The sequence below is a fragment of the Cyanistes caeruleus genome, chromosome 18, assembly GCF_971803275.1.
Source record: "Cyanistes caeruleus chromosome 18, bCyaCae1.hap1.1, whole genome shotgun sequence".
NCBI classification, from domain to species: domain Eukaryota; kingdom Metazoa; phylum Chordata; class Aves; order Passeriformes; family Paridae; genus Cyanistes; species Cyanistes caeruleus.
The window spans coordinates 939075-954495 of record NC_141718.1 but is presented as its reverse complement, the minus strand read 5'-3'; the positions used below and the strand labels follow the sequence as shown (position 1 = coordinate 954495).

Genomic DNA, 15421 nt, shown 5'->3' with positions numbered 1-15421 from the left:
ATCTTTTCCTAGCTTAATACAGTATTGTGATTAATACAGTAAAGTGATTGCACTTTGAGTATTAGTAGTATTTTCTGGAGACTCAAAGTAATGAAGCACACTTTGAATTGCTGTGTCTTGTTTTCATGTTTTATGCTCTTCATCATTTACCTTGGTGAGGTGAGATCTCTATGTTGAGCTATCCCACAGCTGGTACAAACACCTAAAAATGCTGGGCAGTGGCTGGAATGTACATTAAAATGTTTTCAGCTGCAGAGCTGTGGGTACTCTCACTGAAATTCACAAGTTAGAACCCAAACATTCTCTCTGGCAGTGCAGCAGCTCAGGAAGGAGCTTTTAATTTTCCTCCCAACAACACTTTGCTACAGTGTGTTTAAAACTTCTTTCTGATACATCCACCATCCTTTCTCTGACCACAGTGGATGCAGCTGTGTCTGTAGAGGAATACATTAATGCATGTCCATATTTTCAAGATACAATGCTGCACCTTTCCAGGTTATTTTTTTCAGTCAAAGCCAGAGTTACCATAAATAGTGATAAAATGGTAAGATCTCTTGGAATGTTTCCTTTATCTCCTCTTTATTTCTCAGACGACTGGTTGAGTTTCCTCATTCCTCATGGAGCAGGCTTTGTCTTATTTTGACGTTTGCATTTTTGTCTTCTTTGTGTTGCACACTAAATGAGTTGGAGAGCTTTAGCTAACCCAAAACATGTTTCTCTGAGCCACAGTCACACATCCTGCCTGGAGAATCTCCGTTTCTGCCTGCCCAGGCTGTTGTGGGTGTGCTGCCAGACCCGTGTTGTGTGCAGGGGAGCAGGAGTGTGGCAGGGGCTGGGCCTGTGTGACACCTGCAGGTGGGAGCAGTGCCAGCCTCAGACACCCAAATGTGCTTCACATCAGCTGCTCCAAGGCTGCAACCCTGGCCAGACTCACAAGAGCCCCGCACATCTCAACTCCAGGGGGATTTCGTGCCAGGAACACTTCCTAGAACAAAACTGGTTGGGTTCTGCCTGCCCTTAGATTAGCATTTACCCTATTTCTAGCATTTCTGCAAGATTGCTTGAACATTATTGGAAGAACATTATTGCTCTTTCCAGGTTGTAGCCAAAATTTTTAGTTCCAGTGGAGTTTGAAATGGTCTAAATAACGTTGTGCTGAATCTAAGTGAGAACTCAGTGAGATGCAGCTTTGCAGCACTTTGCAGTTTTCGTTAGCAAAACATGAGCCTGCCCACCAAAATGTTTACAGAACCCACTCCAGTGTGTGTTTTTACCACTTCTAAAGCCTCAATTCCAAAACACCTGTTAGCCTCAGAAAGCCACACAAATTATTAGAAGAAGTATTGTTTCAAAAATGTTTAAATTCAATATTCCTCTGCCCATGGCATATTTTTCTACATATTTTTTTTTTTCTCTGTCTACCTGACACTGAAATTTGAAGAGTCATTTAGGCTATAATAACAAGGCACTGCAGTTTTTGAAGATCACTTTTTCCTGTCTTCTCCAGCCTTTGGGGAAGCTGGCATCTGTGTGACCCTGGGGTGAATTACATCATGCAATCAAATTAGACAATAAGCAAAAAAGTGAGTTTTCTGTCCAGCCAGCCCCCTTCTCATCACCACCAATGTCCCACACCTGTTCTCAATAGCGTTACAAGCTGTTGGAACACGTTCAGGTGTATCTGCCATCAGCCACCTGTTTCTTGTTAATGTCCCAAGGCACTCCCTAACTGCCCCTCACCTTCCTGCCTGCTGCCCCTCTCAGCTCTCCTGTGTTCCTCACTCTCATTGGGGTGCACCCCTCTGATCCCAAACACTGCCTTGCTGCTTCGGGAGATGTTTTGCTTCATCCAGAGTTCAGGTTTGTTCTTTTTCTCTTCCCTGTTTCGTTGCATTTTTGGATTCTGTCTGCTGCTGTGGTTTCTTGCCAGACCTTCCCCTTGCTCTCACACACCTTTGGCTCAGCTTCGTTATGGCCTTCCTGATGTTGGATGGTCTTTGACCATCCCACTGCTTTGTTCTTCGGACTGGCACATTCCTCTGGCTGTTCTGGGGGTTGGCATCTTACCCACATGTAGGTTTTTCCCACCGGTATTCCCGGGGCAGCTCACGGGAGGCACACGGTGACAGCCGGAGGCTGCGATGCTCTCCTCGGAGGCCTCTGAATTAATGTTTCCCTGGCCACCGTGTGAGCGCATCATCTCTATGGCTGAGTAACGAGAACACACAGCGCTGTCTAGAGGTGTGGGAAGGCACGCAGAGCTCCGGGCTCGGTAGCCAGGTGTCCTGTGGCCGGGGTGGCAGGGCCGGCCCAGCCCCGCGCGGGGCCGGGGCCGCGCTTTCCGGGCCCGGGGCAGGTGAGGCGGGCGGAGCGGAGGGAGCGGCCGCGATGAGGCTGCTGCTGCTGGCGTGTCTGCGGGCACGCACCGGCAACGCCACCACGGCCGCCAGGATCCGGTCAGTGCCGGGGGGAAGGAAGGGTGCGCTCCGTGTGGGGAGGCTGCCCCGGCGGGCAGGGCCCGGGGCCCGGCGGGCGCCCGCCACGGGGGCGGCTCCGGCCGGCCGGGGGTGTGTGAGGGCCGGGGCACGGCGGGGCCGCTCCCGGCAGGGCTGATCCCGTTCCCCGGGCAGGGCTGAGCTCGGCTCCGGGACCGCTCCTCCCGGCAGGGCTGAGCCCGGCTCCGGAGCCGCTCCCGGGCAGGGCAGGGCTAGTCCCGGCCCCACAGGCGATGCCCGGCACGGCCGATCCCGGCTCCACAGGCGATGCCCGGCACGGCCGATCCCGGCTCCACAGGCGATGCCCGGCACGGCTGATCCCGGCTCCACAGGCACCGGGCAGCGCGGAGCTCCCGCGGCCGCAGCGCTGGCAATGGCCCGGGCTAGGAGCCTCGGAAATGCTCCTAGGAGCCTCGGAAATGCTCCTAGCAGCCTCAGAAATGCTCCTAGGAGCCTCGGAAATGCCCCTAGCAGCCTCGGAAATGCCCCTAGCAGCCTCGGAAATGCTCCTAGGAGCCTCGGAAATGCTCCTAGCAGCCTCAGAAATGCTCCTAGCAGCCTCAGAAATGCTCCCCATGTCCCCTTTGAGCGCTCCCTGGGATGTGGGAAAAGGATGCTGGCTGGGAGCGCTGCTGCTGGGGCTTCCCTGCGCGTGTCAGCTATCAAAAAAAAGTCGCTATAAAAATGAATTAATTTCCCAATGGTTTCGTTCTCTTGAGGCCCGAAATAACGATTTGGTTTCATCTTATCTAAAAGTCGTCCGCAGTTTAGTTGTTTTTCTTCGGATGAATCTCCTGGGATATTCTGCTATGCCGAGTTTTCCCTGCCCTTGAGCTGGGTATTATCTCCCGTGTAATGTTATGCATGGAAACATCCTCACAAATTGAAGTTTCCACAGTTTGTGCCATACCAAGGGCAGCCTCAGAGTTCTGCAGGGCTGCTCTGCTGTGAAAGGCGCTGGCAGAACATATCTGCTGGTCCTGTAGCTCACCCAGGCTCTGAAGATACCCAGAGCAGAGAAAGATGAAGGTTTTGGTATTTCAAACCAATAATATTAATATTAATATTAATTAATAATATAACATAATAAAAATATTAATTATAGTATTATATTAATAATATTAATATACTATAGACAATAATATCAATAATAATAATAATATAGCATAATAAATATATTAATTATAATATAATGTTAATTTTAATAATATAATAGTAATATACTATTACTATTATTATATTATTATATTATATTATTAATATTATTATAGTATATATTATATTGTTACATTATATTGTTATATTATTAATATTATTTTATTATATTATATTATTAATAATAATTAATAATATAGCATAATAAAATATTGATTGTGATATTAATAATAATATTAATATACTATAAACAATACTATTAATTATATTTAATAATATAAGTCCATATTCCTGACTAAAAGGCTAGGTCATCACTAAAACCATCCTGTGCAGCTATTTCTATCCCATACTGATTTTTTTAAGACTTTATACCATTAAAAGTCACCCCAAAACCTTTGTGTGTGGCTGTGTCACTTTTAACACCAATCTGCCATACTGAGGTTGTGTGCACGTGGCAAACTCTGGATCATGTGTGTTAATACACATAAAATACATATTGCAGTTAACATTTGCCTTCAGTTGTATCTGTGCATGTGCTTAGGAAGTTATTTATTCAGTTTTTCTAAATACTGAACTTTTGGTTAAATATAAATGAAACAGTGATGTTGTCTCTGGGTTGAACACCTGCCAGCATGGATTAATTTTATGGCTTAATATCACAGAGTATACTCTGTTTATGATATTACAACTCTTCCAATAACTGCTTCATCTTTTCATAAATAAGATATTCATTTCCTGAGTTTAAAGTGAGTGGTGACAAAGGCACCAGGATCCAATTTGGCTAAAAATCAACTTGCTAGAACAAGTGGTGTAAGAAATGTGCTGTGGGCTTTACTCCTATTGGTGTGCATAATCTTTAATCACCTTAAAAAACAGGAGCAGTGAATAAAGAATACAGCACTAAGCAAAAGTCTTTGTTCAGCCTCAGAAATGAGATCAAAGAGGATGTCAAGGAGGAAAATAAATTTTTCTTCCCTGCCCCTTGAAATGTTTTGTTGATCTTTCATGCAGTGAGGAGGAATAGAAATCTGGAATTAATAGGTTAATTAGAAAGATTTAGATTAACTGTTTTGCCAATATGTAAATGTTTTCTGGAGAGGGAGAGATTGTTTTGCCTCTCGTTAACTGGCCAGTTGAGACAGCCTTTCTGTAAATCTCCAGGAAATCAACTGTGAGAGAATTAAAACCACAAATTCAGCGGCACTTATCATTCCTCTGGACAGCTGGGTTTGAGCTGAGACATTTACTGCAGTAATTCAGTGATCCAGACATTTCTGCTGCTTCACCTTGCCCTGAGTGCCAGTGCTCCATCCCACAGGAGAGCACTCCCAGGGCAGGGGTCCTCCTGTCCTCAGGGCAGGTGTGGGAGCTCCTGCAGCTCCCTGCTGCTCCTGCTGGGGTGCTGGAGGTTCTGGAGGTCCCTGTTCAGGTTCTGGAGGTCCCTGTTCAGGTTCTGGAGGTCCCTGTTCAGGTTCTGGAGGTCCCTTCTCAGGTTCTGGAGGTCCCTGCTGGCTCTGCAGGGCCATTCCCAGAGCAGGAACCTGCAGGACAGGTGTTCATCTGCAGCCACAACAGTACAACAATCTGTATTTTTAGCACAGGTTTAAACTTTGCAGAGTTCTTTGGTCCTTGGAGCTCAGCTGCAGAATTGAGAGCAGAGACAGGAGGAGCTGGTCCCCATCTTGGCTCACATCTTTAACTTCTGTGATTCACAGTGAATTTTAGTCACAGTTGACTCACACCAATGCAATTTGTCTGTGTTGCTTCAAGGAGAAGCTTGAGAGGGAAATAAAATGAAGGTTGTGTTGTTTTAACAATTAGGAAAAGCAGAAGATAATTTATGAATAGAACAGCAAATGAAGCAGGGTTTCAGCTCAGAGCTTCAGTGGGAATTGTGAGTATCCAGGTGTGGCTGGGTGTCTCACAGGCAGTGGAATGAACTCTGCTCACTTATGGCTCTGAATTGTGCCATGTACGTTTAACAGTATAGTTAAATATATATAATATAACAGGAGTTGTGCACAGCTGCTGTGCAGAGCAGACAGCTGAGGGAAAGAGATAATTAATATTTTTGGATGAAGCCTATTTTGTGCCATTCAAGAAGTGTCAGTGTATCCACCTACCAGGAACTTTTTGGAAATCAAACATTCTTTGTCTGCAAGTAATTCCATTAGATCGGTGTCAGTTGGAATTTAGAACATAAATGTTTCTGAAAGGAAGACATCACAGAAAACTGAGCAACTTTCACAGCCATAGTACCTTAGGAATAATCACAATTTTAACTCCTGTGCCTTCTCCTCAGCCAGGCTGTGTTTGGAACTCTGTTTCCTCATGAAAACCTGTGAACTGCAGATTCCTGCTGAGGGAGGGAGGAATGCTGGCCAGGAAAAGTGAGCAGTGGTGATCAGTTTTGTAGGGAATAGAAAATGAAACATTGTAAAACATTGATTGGTATTTCATAGATGTGTTAGAGAAAAATGTTTTTTGGATGGGAATCTCAGAGTGGAAAGAGAAAAGGGCTGTACCTTTCAGCAGGATCTCCCTGCACACAGCACAGAGCCAGAAAACACGCTTAGAAATTCCACTAACAAGCTTTGTGACTTCCAAAGAATATAAAAAATGTACCAAACAAAAGGGAAATTAATTTCCTGAATGCTAAAATGAGGATATTTGTCCAATATTCAGGTGTGTATAAATATTACAGTGTAAGCAGTGAGCAGCATCATGTACTTCTAAAAATGCTCTTTCACATTTACTGAGTGGCTGAAGTTCTCCCTGATGCTTTCTGCCTAGAAAAACACCCCAAATCTGGGATCTGACAGCTCTGCTCCATTTTAGAAATCTTATTTTCCCCAAGTTGTGGCATTGGCTTCCATGAGAGTTTCAGCAGAAGGGAGAAATGGGGCAAGGCACATTCTCAATCCAAGGAATAATCACTGTTTGTTTGGACAGGTGGGAATTTATCTCCTGTGCTGGAGCTGGGATAGAAACAGAGCCTTGAGACTGGGCACTTCAGCATTGTCTTTAATTCCCAGGCAGCAGGAGCTGGGCTGATTTTTATTTCTCATTCAGAAAATATTTGTTTATGGAATGGCAGAACAATGTGACAAGGCGTTTTCCTGGAGGAGAAGAGATAGGGATGATGTGTCTCCTCTGTGCTGGCTGCACTCAGGGACATCTGGGACTTCATGGACACAGCAGTCTTTAAAAAACCATCTGCAAGAACTTCTCATCGTGCTCCTTGGTAGCAGCATGTGTGTGTGAAAATCACAGTCTGCTTCTTTTGGTTATAGAGGTGAAAAGCCACTCAGAAAAGAAAATAACGTTGTAAATTTCAGAACTGAAATACCTGGTAACTCAGCTTCTACACCCTGGTATTTCCATATATGCATAATGTGAAGCTTGTGATTAATGATACCAAACTCAGTGGAATGTTTAGGGGATCAAGGCCCCTTTAAGCCTGTGAATTTCAATTATTCTGGGAATATTTGCTTATTTTTCCTTCTAAAGATGCATGCAGATTTTTTTATGCGCTCCTGAGTAGAATAAAAATCTGTAAAAGAAAAAAAACCCAAATAAATACTAGAGGTAATGCATAATTTCTGAGCCTTGGAACACTTGAGGGAGTCCCTCTCTATTTAGTGCTGAAACAGTTGTCATTCCCCAGGGGGATTGGGAGAGGTGGGAAGCGTGGAGGAGAAGTCATCCTTGGTACATTAAAAAAAAAATAACCACTTTTCATTGGAATTCCATGCTGAGTTTCTCCATTCCTGATGTCCTGAGAGAGTTATTTTCAAATTAATTGTAATATGCAAACATATTGCTTGTACATGATAGTGATTTATGGTAATTGGAATACTGATGGGAAAAAAAACCCTTTTAGACTGTTTAATGAGCACCTGTGAAATTCTGGGATGCATGCACGAGTTTGCCCAGGAGATTTTCTCTCCACAGCTGGGACATTTGGGCATCATTATTTAGATACAAATTGAGAACCTCTTTTGAGAGCCAGTTCATGGGGCTGCTGGTGGTAATAATTGCTCAGCAGTGTAAATAAGGAGCTTAAAATGGGGCTGTGTTCTATTATTTATTGGTATTTCTCACAATTTATTGCTCTTGTTCCAAACAGCGGAGTTAAAAGGAGTTTCTTTTTGGGATGAGGAAGAAATCTAGCACCATATGTTGTGCCAGTGGAGCTCTAGCTGATGTGGTGCTAATCCTAAATGTCCTCCAGACATTTTACAGCACTTTTAGCAGCAATTTCTGCAGTAATGACTAACTTCTGCAGGACAGAAAATGACATTTCTTGGGAGGCTATGAAATGATCAGGAAATGAAAGCCAGCATTATCCAGGAAGTCAGTGAATTAGCAGGATTTTAATGCCAGAACAATTAATACACGATGAGAAATAAATCAGCTGTGATGATCTGGAATTAGCAGGGAACATTCTCGTGGTGTTTTTATGACACTGCAGTGCAAAGACTCAGGGTGGGCAGGCACAGATTTCCTCCTGGATGTGTTTTGGCTGATGTTCTTGGGAACATTGATAACTGATACTGGTTTCAGGGAGAGGAGTAAAGCTGTCTTTCATTTAAATTAAATTAAAATTAAAAATTTAAGTTTATTAAATCAATCAGTTTCTTGGCTTTGACAGTCTTTGCACAATGTTTTAATTTGAGGAAGCACTCTTTCCAAAGATGAATGGGTAAGCTGATTTACCAACCTGTCCTTGGATTTGTTGATTTTTCTTTTTGGAGCTGAGATTTTTAAAGCAGGCTGTGAAGGTATTTGTGTAATTACTTCTGTGTAGTTTCTTGCTTATATTTCAGTTATCCTTTGTTTTATAAATGGGTGAGCTAAGGCAAGAAGCAATTAATACCATGATCAAACAGGAAGGGGAAACATTCAACTCTGCCCTTCTTGATGCATCAGTTTTTATTTTCTGTATTTTTGTAGCATTGAGCAGCTGGACATATTTGTGCTTTCTTCACTTGGGTGTCCTTTCTGCAGAAGGGAAGGTCTGAGAATCTCTGAGAGCAAAGTGTGACACACTCACTGCTAAAGGAGGGTTTCAGCATCAGAAATTGCACTCAGGGTCCTGGGTTAATTAATTAATCCTTCATTAATTCTGATTTCCAGGCTTGGGGCCATGCCTGTGGCTCCACAGGTGACAAAAACCTTCCAGGAAAAAACCCAGCCTTGGCAAAAGCTCCTGGCTGCTTGAACAAAAATGGCATCAAGTTGAAAATCAGAGCAAAGTTTAAGGGAAAATATTTTGATTAATTTACTTCATCTGCTGGTGTGCCTTTGACATGAGTAGTGACTTCTGCATTCTTCTTCTGTTTTTTCCAATAATGAAGGGATCATCTCCATGCTGCAGGTCACACCTGTGTTCTGAAAGATGCTTTCATGTATGGGAGTCCAGCTGAAATAGCAAATCTGACCTCCACAGATGAGTTTGATGCAGCCCTGGCCATTCACCTCTATAAAGCAGGCAGACTGCTGCAAGGTAATCCTCCTTCTGCTTGTGATAAAAATACCTCTTAAAGAAGTCCTGCAAGGGAAGAGAACGAATCCTAGCTGTTATAAATGGCTGTAAATGCATAAACCCACACAGAATATCCTCATTCTGTTTATCCACTTCAGCAAATGTTCAGAAATGCTAAAAATCTCTCTCAGTGGGAGATCTGATACGGAGAGAACTACATAAATGTACTTTTAAACCACATAGTGCTTTTGATAATTAAGTACTTTAAGTACATCAGGATAAGAGCATTACCTTAACATCAGGATCCTTTCAGCAAATGTGTTCTTTCAGAGGAAAATGGCTTGGCTAAGTAGAGCTGGGGTCAAATGGAAGAAAGCAGGGAGGCTAATTTGATTTTTTTTTTTGCTCTAAAATGAGTCAGGGTTTTTCGACATGAAATAACATTCCTGTCAGCTAAACTATAGGAGACAGGATGTTATCAGACAAATAATAAAATTTTCTATTCTCTCTAGCCACGTAGAACAAAATTTTAGCCTGCCATTAATGACATAGCAGCAGCACTGGCTCTCAGAATTACAGCCACTGTCACCTACTGAAATTGCAAGTGTGCATCCTTTCTGAGAGCACCTCTGTGTTGTATAAATCCATCCACTGCAACAAAGACATAATTCCATATTTCCCTCGGGTCTCAGGGTGAGCTCTGCTGTGCTGCTTTGGAGACTTCAGTTTGTTGTGGTGGCTTTGCAGAAAGCCTGAATTATCATGTCTGCTCTGCCTGGGTTTCCTTTGTTCCAAAGGGGCTCTGATTTCAGCAGGGACCTAGAATACAAGTCTGGAGTTAGTCTGCAAAATGAGCTCTGCTAACATATCAATTAAGGCTTGTTGGAATAGAGAGATGGTTGGTTTCTTGACAAGACCTTGGATTGTTTTGGAAGAGCTTTATGGAAAGTCTGAGAACCATCTTTTTTTGTTTTTTGGGGATTTTTCCTGAGGAACAAAAGTTAAAGTTGAATTTTAACTATTTATTGGAGTGAAATTTTGAGTTGAACTTGAATGGCAATGCCTAAATGCTGCTGCTGTAGCTTTTCAAGCGACCTGAAAACTTTACAAAAGCTCAGGCATTTAAATAAATCAGTTACACTGATTTAAATATTTAAATAAATATTTATATAAATCAGTTACACTGTTCTAAAAAGTATCTGCAGTAACTGAAAGAAAAATAAACCAAAATCTGAAAGCCAAGACAGTAACAGTAAGATTGCAATAGCTTTTACTCTTTGACTGTGATCATCTCAGCAGACTTTTGGGAGGAAAGAAGTGTTTGAGAGGATTCAGAGTGATTCCTGGCTCCTGGGAGATTTAGGAATTTAATGATTACCCTCACACTGCCATTGCTGCCACACTATTGATCTGTTTGGCCTCATCCTGGAAATTCTGTTTACATGATCAACACACGTAAAGGATGACACAAGAATTATTTACTTTTTAAATTTATTAAAGAGGTGATACATATTTTATAATGTATTACAGACAGCCTGTCTCTTGAAGATTAGAGGCAGTGGTGTTTTGATAGTGCACATTAATTCCCTTCACCTGCAAACATTAGAGTGGAATATCAACAACTGCCAAGGAAATTCTCCAAGTAGCCAGCATGGTAATTAATCTTTCGTTCTTTTTGCTTGCTCTCTCATTTAGTAATGAGGAAATTAGCAATGCTAATAAATCCTGATCTTACAGCTCACTTAACTTTCAAATGCAAATGTAAAATCTATGGTAGGTGTTCTATCCTTATCAACATTTGTTTCCCATTTGGTTTGGTGTCCTGTGAAAGTTCAGAGTTACTCTGGGAGGGTTTCAGTGCTAAAAAAAATAAAAATTCAAGTTTCTCCAGGTTTCCTTTTCAAAGAGTTCTGCTCACAGAGGTGATTCAGTATTATCAGTGTGCTTTTTCACGTGGACACGCTGGGAAAATTCTCATTGCAGCCACTGCTTTGCAGGGAGCAGAATTCCTTTTGGAATCATCTTTGGTGGGACAGATGTCAATGAAGATATCAAATGCAGAGAGAAGTGCCAGGTAATGGGAGCAGTGCTGCAGGAAGCCAGGTAAGAGCACGGGGGAAAGATTTATCACAGGAAATTGTATTTTTGTGTGGCAGATCTTTTAGGAAGTTTTCCAGACACACTTGGAATCACTGGAAGATGTGTAGGGCAGCAGAGGAGTTGTTGAAATCCTCGTGATCTTTACATATTTTTTGTGATTAGTTTGTGATTAGTTTGTGATTAGTTTGTGATTCAGTGATGGGGATCAGATTCAGTTGGATCAGGAAACAGTCTGTGTGCAGTCTGTGTTGTGTTTGCTCTGTTCCTCACACAGCTCATGGACAGAGTGCCTGGCTGAAAAGCACATCCCTCAAGTACAAACAGATTTTTTTTTCCTTTTATTTTTTCTCCCCCTATTGTGGTCCTTTCCCTGGATCCATGAGCAGAGAGGCAGAGACTGAAACAAAGCCTTTAAGCAAATTCTCTCAGTGTTTAGGTGAAATGACAAGGGAGAATTTTCAGGGTGTTTTAAAGTCTGGAAAGTTTTAATGACAGATATCAAACGTAGAACTGATCACAAACCAGAGGAAATTGCCCAAAAGACTTCTGAGCATTTTTCATAGTTTTGAAAAGAGGTTTTCTCCTGCCTGATCCAAAGGTTTGTTGACTGGAGCAGTGTTTGGGGCCATGCTGGGGGAGGATTCTTGTTGCAAGGAGCAGGGTGGGTTTTGGCTCAGGCAGAATCTGCAGCAGAATCTCCCTCCTGTTTCACCCTTGCTGACACTACTCTGTTTTCCAGCTGTTATTGGCTCACTGAACACTGGCAGAGCTGTGCTGCTCTGTCTGTAATCCCCTATAAAATGTGGGAAGCCAACAGGTTTTAAAGACAGCTCTTAATCACTGCTCATTGGAAAATCATTAGGGCATGTTCTCCTGTCTCAGTGGGACTCGGAGTTGAAAGCAGCTTAAGGGTCCCACTCAGGGTAAAATTCATGTACTTGTTTACTTTTGTTATCAAATAATCAGAATTTATTCTTTAAACAGGTCTGAAGGAAAACAAGAAGCTATCTAATGTGTCAGATAAATTTCAGCACTGGGCAAAGTGAGAAATACATAAAAACAATCTCTGAGTGTGTCCATTTGATCCATCTCTGTTTAAAATATCGTCTGTCACAAATACAGCTAACACAAAAACTGTGCTTTGCTGAATGCTTTTTAATGATATTGAGTTGGGAACCTGAAGTATACCTTAACAGCTTGAATTATCTGTGGTATTTCACAATGTATCACTCCATCCTTATGCAGTTTACAATATTTTCTCTGCTACAGGAAAAGTGTCTCAGTTTTCCAGAAGTTATCCTGAAAGTGCCTCTTCTCCAGCAGCATCACTGCTGTTATTCATTGCAGAGTTATTAAAAGAAACATTGATTTTTTTTTTCTTTTCTTTATTGATTGCAGGGCTCTAAGCAGAAAGCATCATGAATTGTAGATTACTTGTCCAGTACAATATCCCACCACATTCCATAAAACAAACTATTGAACACTTTCTAGCTTTATGAGTGTTTCATTTTTAATCAAATTCCTCTAAATGGTGCTTGTACTCCTCTAGGGTATTTTTTTTTTTTCCAATTGAACAGTATTTTGTAGACTTAGAAGCAACATCTTTTTATGCTTGTTAATGTGATGTATTGAAAGGATAATTACAAAATCTGGGAAGGGAGCATGTGCAACTTGACAAAACAAGCATTTGCAAAGGCTTTAATAACCTTAAAGCTGTCAAGTTGTGTGTATGAAATTCATTGGAGTGCCATAAAACAGATCCCACAAAACAAATGTAGGGGAATACAGTTTGTTTGGCAAACAAAAGTAGGGGTTATAATTATAATTTATGGGAATTCTAATGAATTATTGTGATTTCATGCCCCCAAATTAGGACATAACCCCTCCAGTGGAGAAGCTCTGTCCTGGTTGTGGCTGTGGTGCTTTATCTCGAGCCTTTAAGGTGTCAGAGGGTCAGCCCAGGACAGAAACACTTCAGAAATTACATGAAAAGGCAGCACTGAATCATCAGTGCAATGTGTGATGGACTCTGTTTTACATTCAGTGTCTCCAGAAGGAATTAAAGAAAGGAGTTTGGCCAGGCAGAGTGAAGGAGGCATCCAAACATCCTTTTCCACAGACTGAGGGTCTCCAGAAATGGCCCCATTTGAGGGTCCAGCCAACACTGAAGTTCCATTTGAGAGCATCCAAAGCACATTTTTGTTGTGTTCCATTACAACTTAAAAGCCACATTAAAATCCAGGCTGTCCTTGAGATCCCCTCTGAACAGGGGATCTTTATTAAGTGATGAAAACATCTCACAGCCTTCCTGCTCTTACACCAAGGTCCCAGCTGGAATAACTCCTTTATCAGCTGTGTGTAGAAGTCAGCCTTTTGGTGCTGTGATGGGACTCCCAGAGCTGGAACTGTTCCTTTTGTGGCTGTGATGGGACTCCCAGAACTGGAACTGTTCCTTTTGGTGCTGTGATGGGACTCCCAGAGCTGGAACTGTTCCTTTTGTTGGCTGTGATGGGACTCCCAGAACTGGAAATTGTTCCTTTTGTTGGCTGTGATGGGACTCCCAGAGCTGGAACTGTTCCTTTTGGTGCTGTGATGGCACTCCCAGAGCTGGAACTGTTCCTTTTGTTGGCTGTGATGGGACTCCCAGAACTGGAACTGTTCCTCTCTGTGCTCTGCACAGGGACAGTCCTGGACACATTACCCCAAGAGTCCCAGCTCTGTTACTCCCTGACAGCTGTGAGAAACAAGGGGAGGACATGGGGAAAGGTTTAAAATCTTCATTTGCACTGAGCTGTGTTGCAGGCAGTGGCACTGGGATTGTCAGAGCATGGAAGGAGAGCAGCTCAGCTCCCTCCTGGGCTGTGTTGTGGTGTCAGAAGGGCTCTGCAGTGGGGCAGGAGCTCAGGATTCCTGCTGCAGCTGTGTGCATTAACCTGGCTGAGCTGTCCCCGTTATTTGGGGTTTCTCTTGCTCAGACAAATCCTCACTTCACCTTCCCAGGAGCTCGGAGTTGCAAAGCCTGGGGAGCTGCCGTGGGTTTAAGCACGATTTTCTGCTGAAGCAAGAGGAAAGCCAGCTTTCTGTCTTTCATCTGGGATCAGGTTTATAAGCCTCTGATCTTAGTTCTTATCAAGATTTTATCTGAAGTACATTTTTTTTTATGTTAAAACACTTTAAGCAGATGATCCCAACTATTTTTGTCGGTTTCCCCAGGTTTGCAGTGGCTTTCTCGGTGGAAATGAAGGAGCTGGCAGCAGCAGAGTGGGTAGGTTTTGTGCAGGGAGCAGATCCCAAACAGGGCTGGAGAATTGCAGTAACCTTCACTCTGACCAGTCCTGCTTTTCCTTTTTTGTGTTGGTGGGCTTCAGTCTGGCACTGAAAGCTGCTCAGCATTTGAAGAGAGAGCAGAACAGTTTAGGAAATATTTCTCTGTCACATTTAAAACAAATCATTCCTTATTACCCAGTCTCCCCCGATGCCAAATTGTTTCTTTTTGCATCACTTACTAAACTTCACATTTACAAAATTCCTCCAGACAGCATTAGTTATAATAAAGAATCTGGAAGTGTAATTTGAAAATACTTGTTTTGTCAGCTCTGGAAACAGAATGAACTTCCTGAGGTGAATTGGATTTGCTGAAATGCAGGGAGGGGTGAGCAGGAAGCATTTGGGATGAAAGCAGCAAAGCAGGAGCTCCTCTTGCAGTGAGCTGTTGGCTCCACTCACCCCAGGAAAATCAGCTGGAGCTGAACAATTAATGCAAGGTGGAACAAAATGCTTGGTACCCCTTCAGTTCTGATCTGCATCAAGGTATAATCATTAATGCACTCTTGCCTAAAAAATAATCACTGAGAGTGGAGCTTGCACAACACAGCAGTAGGATATACAATACCTTATTTCAACATAAATTGATTTTTCAAATCTATTTGCATTAAAAGGATACATGAGCAGACATGGGATTTGATATTTTATTTTACAAATGTAATTTGATTTTAAGAGTTACTACAATGAACTTCACAATGGGTAAATGTGAAAGGGCACAGCTTCTGTCAGGGATATTAAGCAAAAAAAAAGGACAAAAGTGACAGAGTGTAAGGAGAAGAAACAAAATTGAGCTTTGAAATCATTTTAAAATCAGCACCTCAAATGCTTTAAAGTACCAGACTCTGACTTTATTTAAACA

General features: G+C 42.5%; 1 protein-coding gene across 7 annotated transcripts in view; it reads left to right on the top strand.

Moving 5' to 3' along the window:
• The first annotated feature begins 1704 nt into the window (after positions 1-1704).
• GLT1D1 (glycosyltransferase 1 domain containing 1) overlaps positions 1705-15421 on the top strand; it is a 41215-nt gene continuing 27498 nt past the window's right edge. The window contains exons 1-4 of one of the 7 annotated variants that reach the window (XM_086856483.1): positions 1705-1860; positions 9011-9159; positions 11136-11241; positions 14452-14503. In XM_086856483.1, the coding sequence (XP_086712609.1) occupies positions 9060-9159; positions 11136-11241; positions 14452-14503 (258 nt within the window). In that variant the 5' untranslated portion in view covers positions 1705-1860; positions 9011-9059. The other 6 variants (XM_086856484.1, XM_086856487.1, XR_015277859.1 and 3 more) reach the window with 6 other exon arrangements.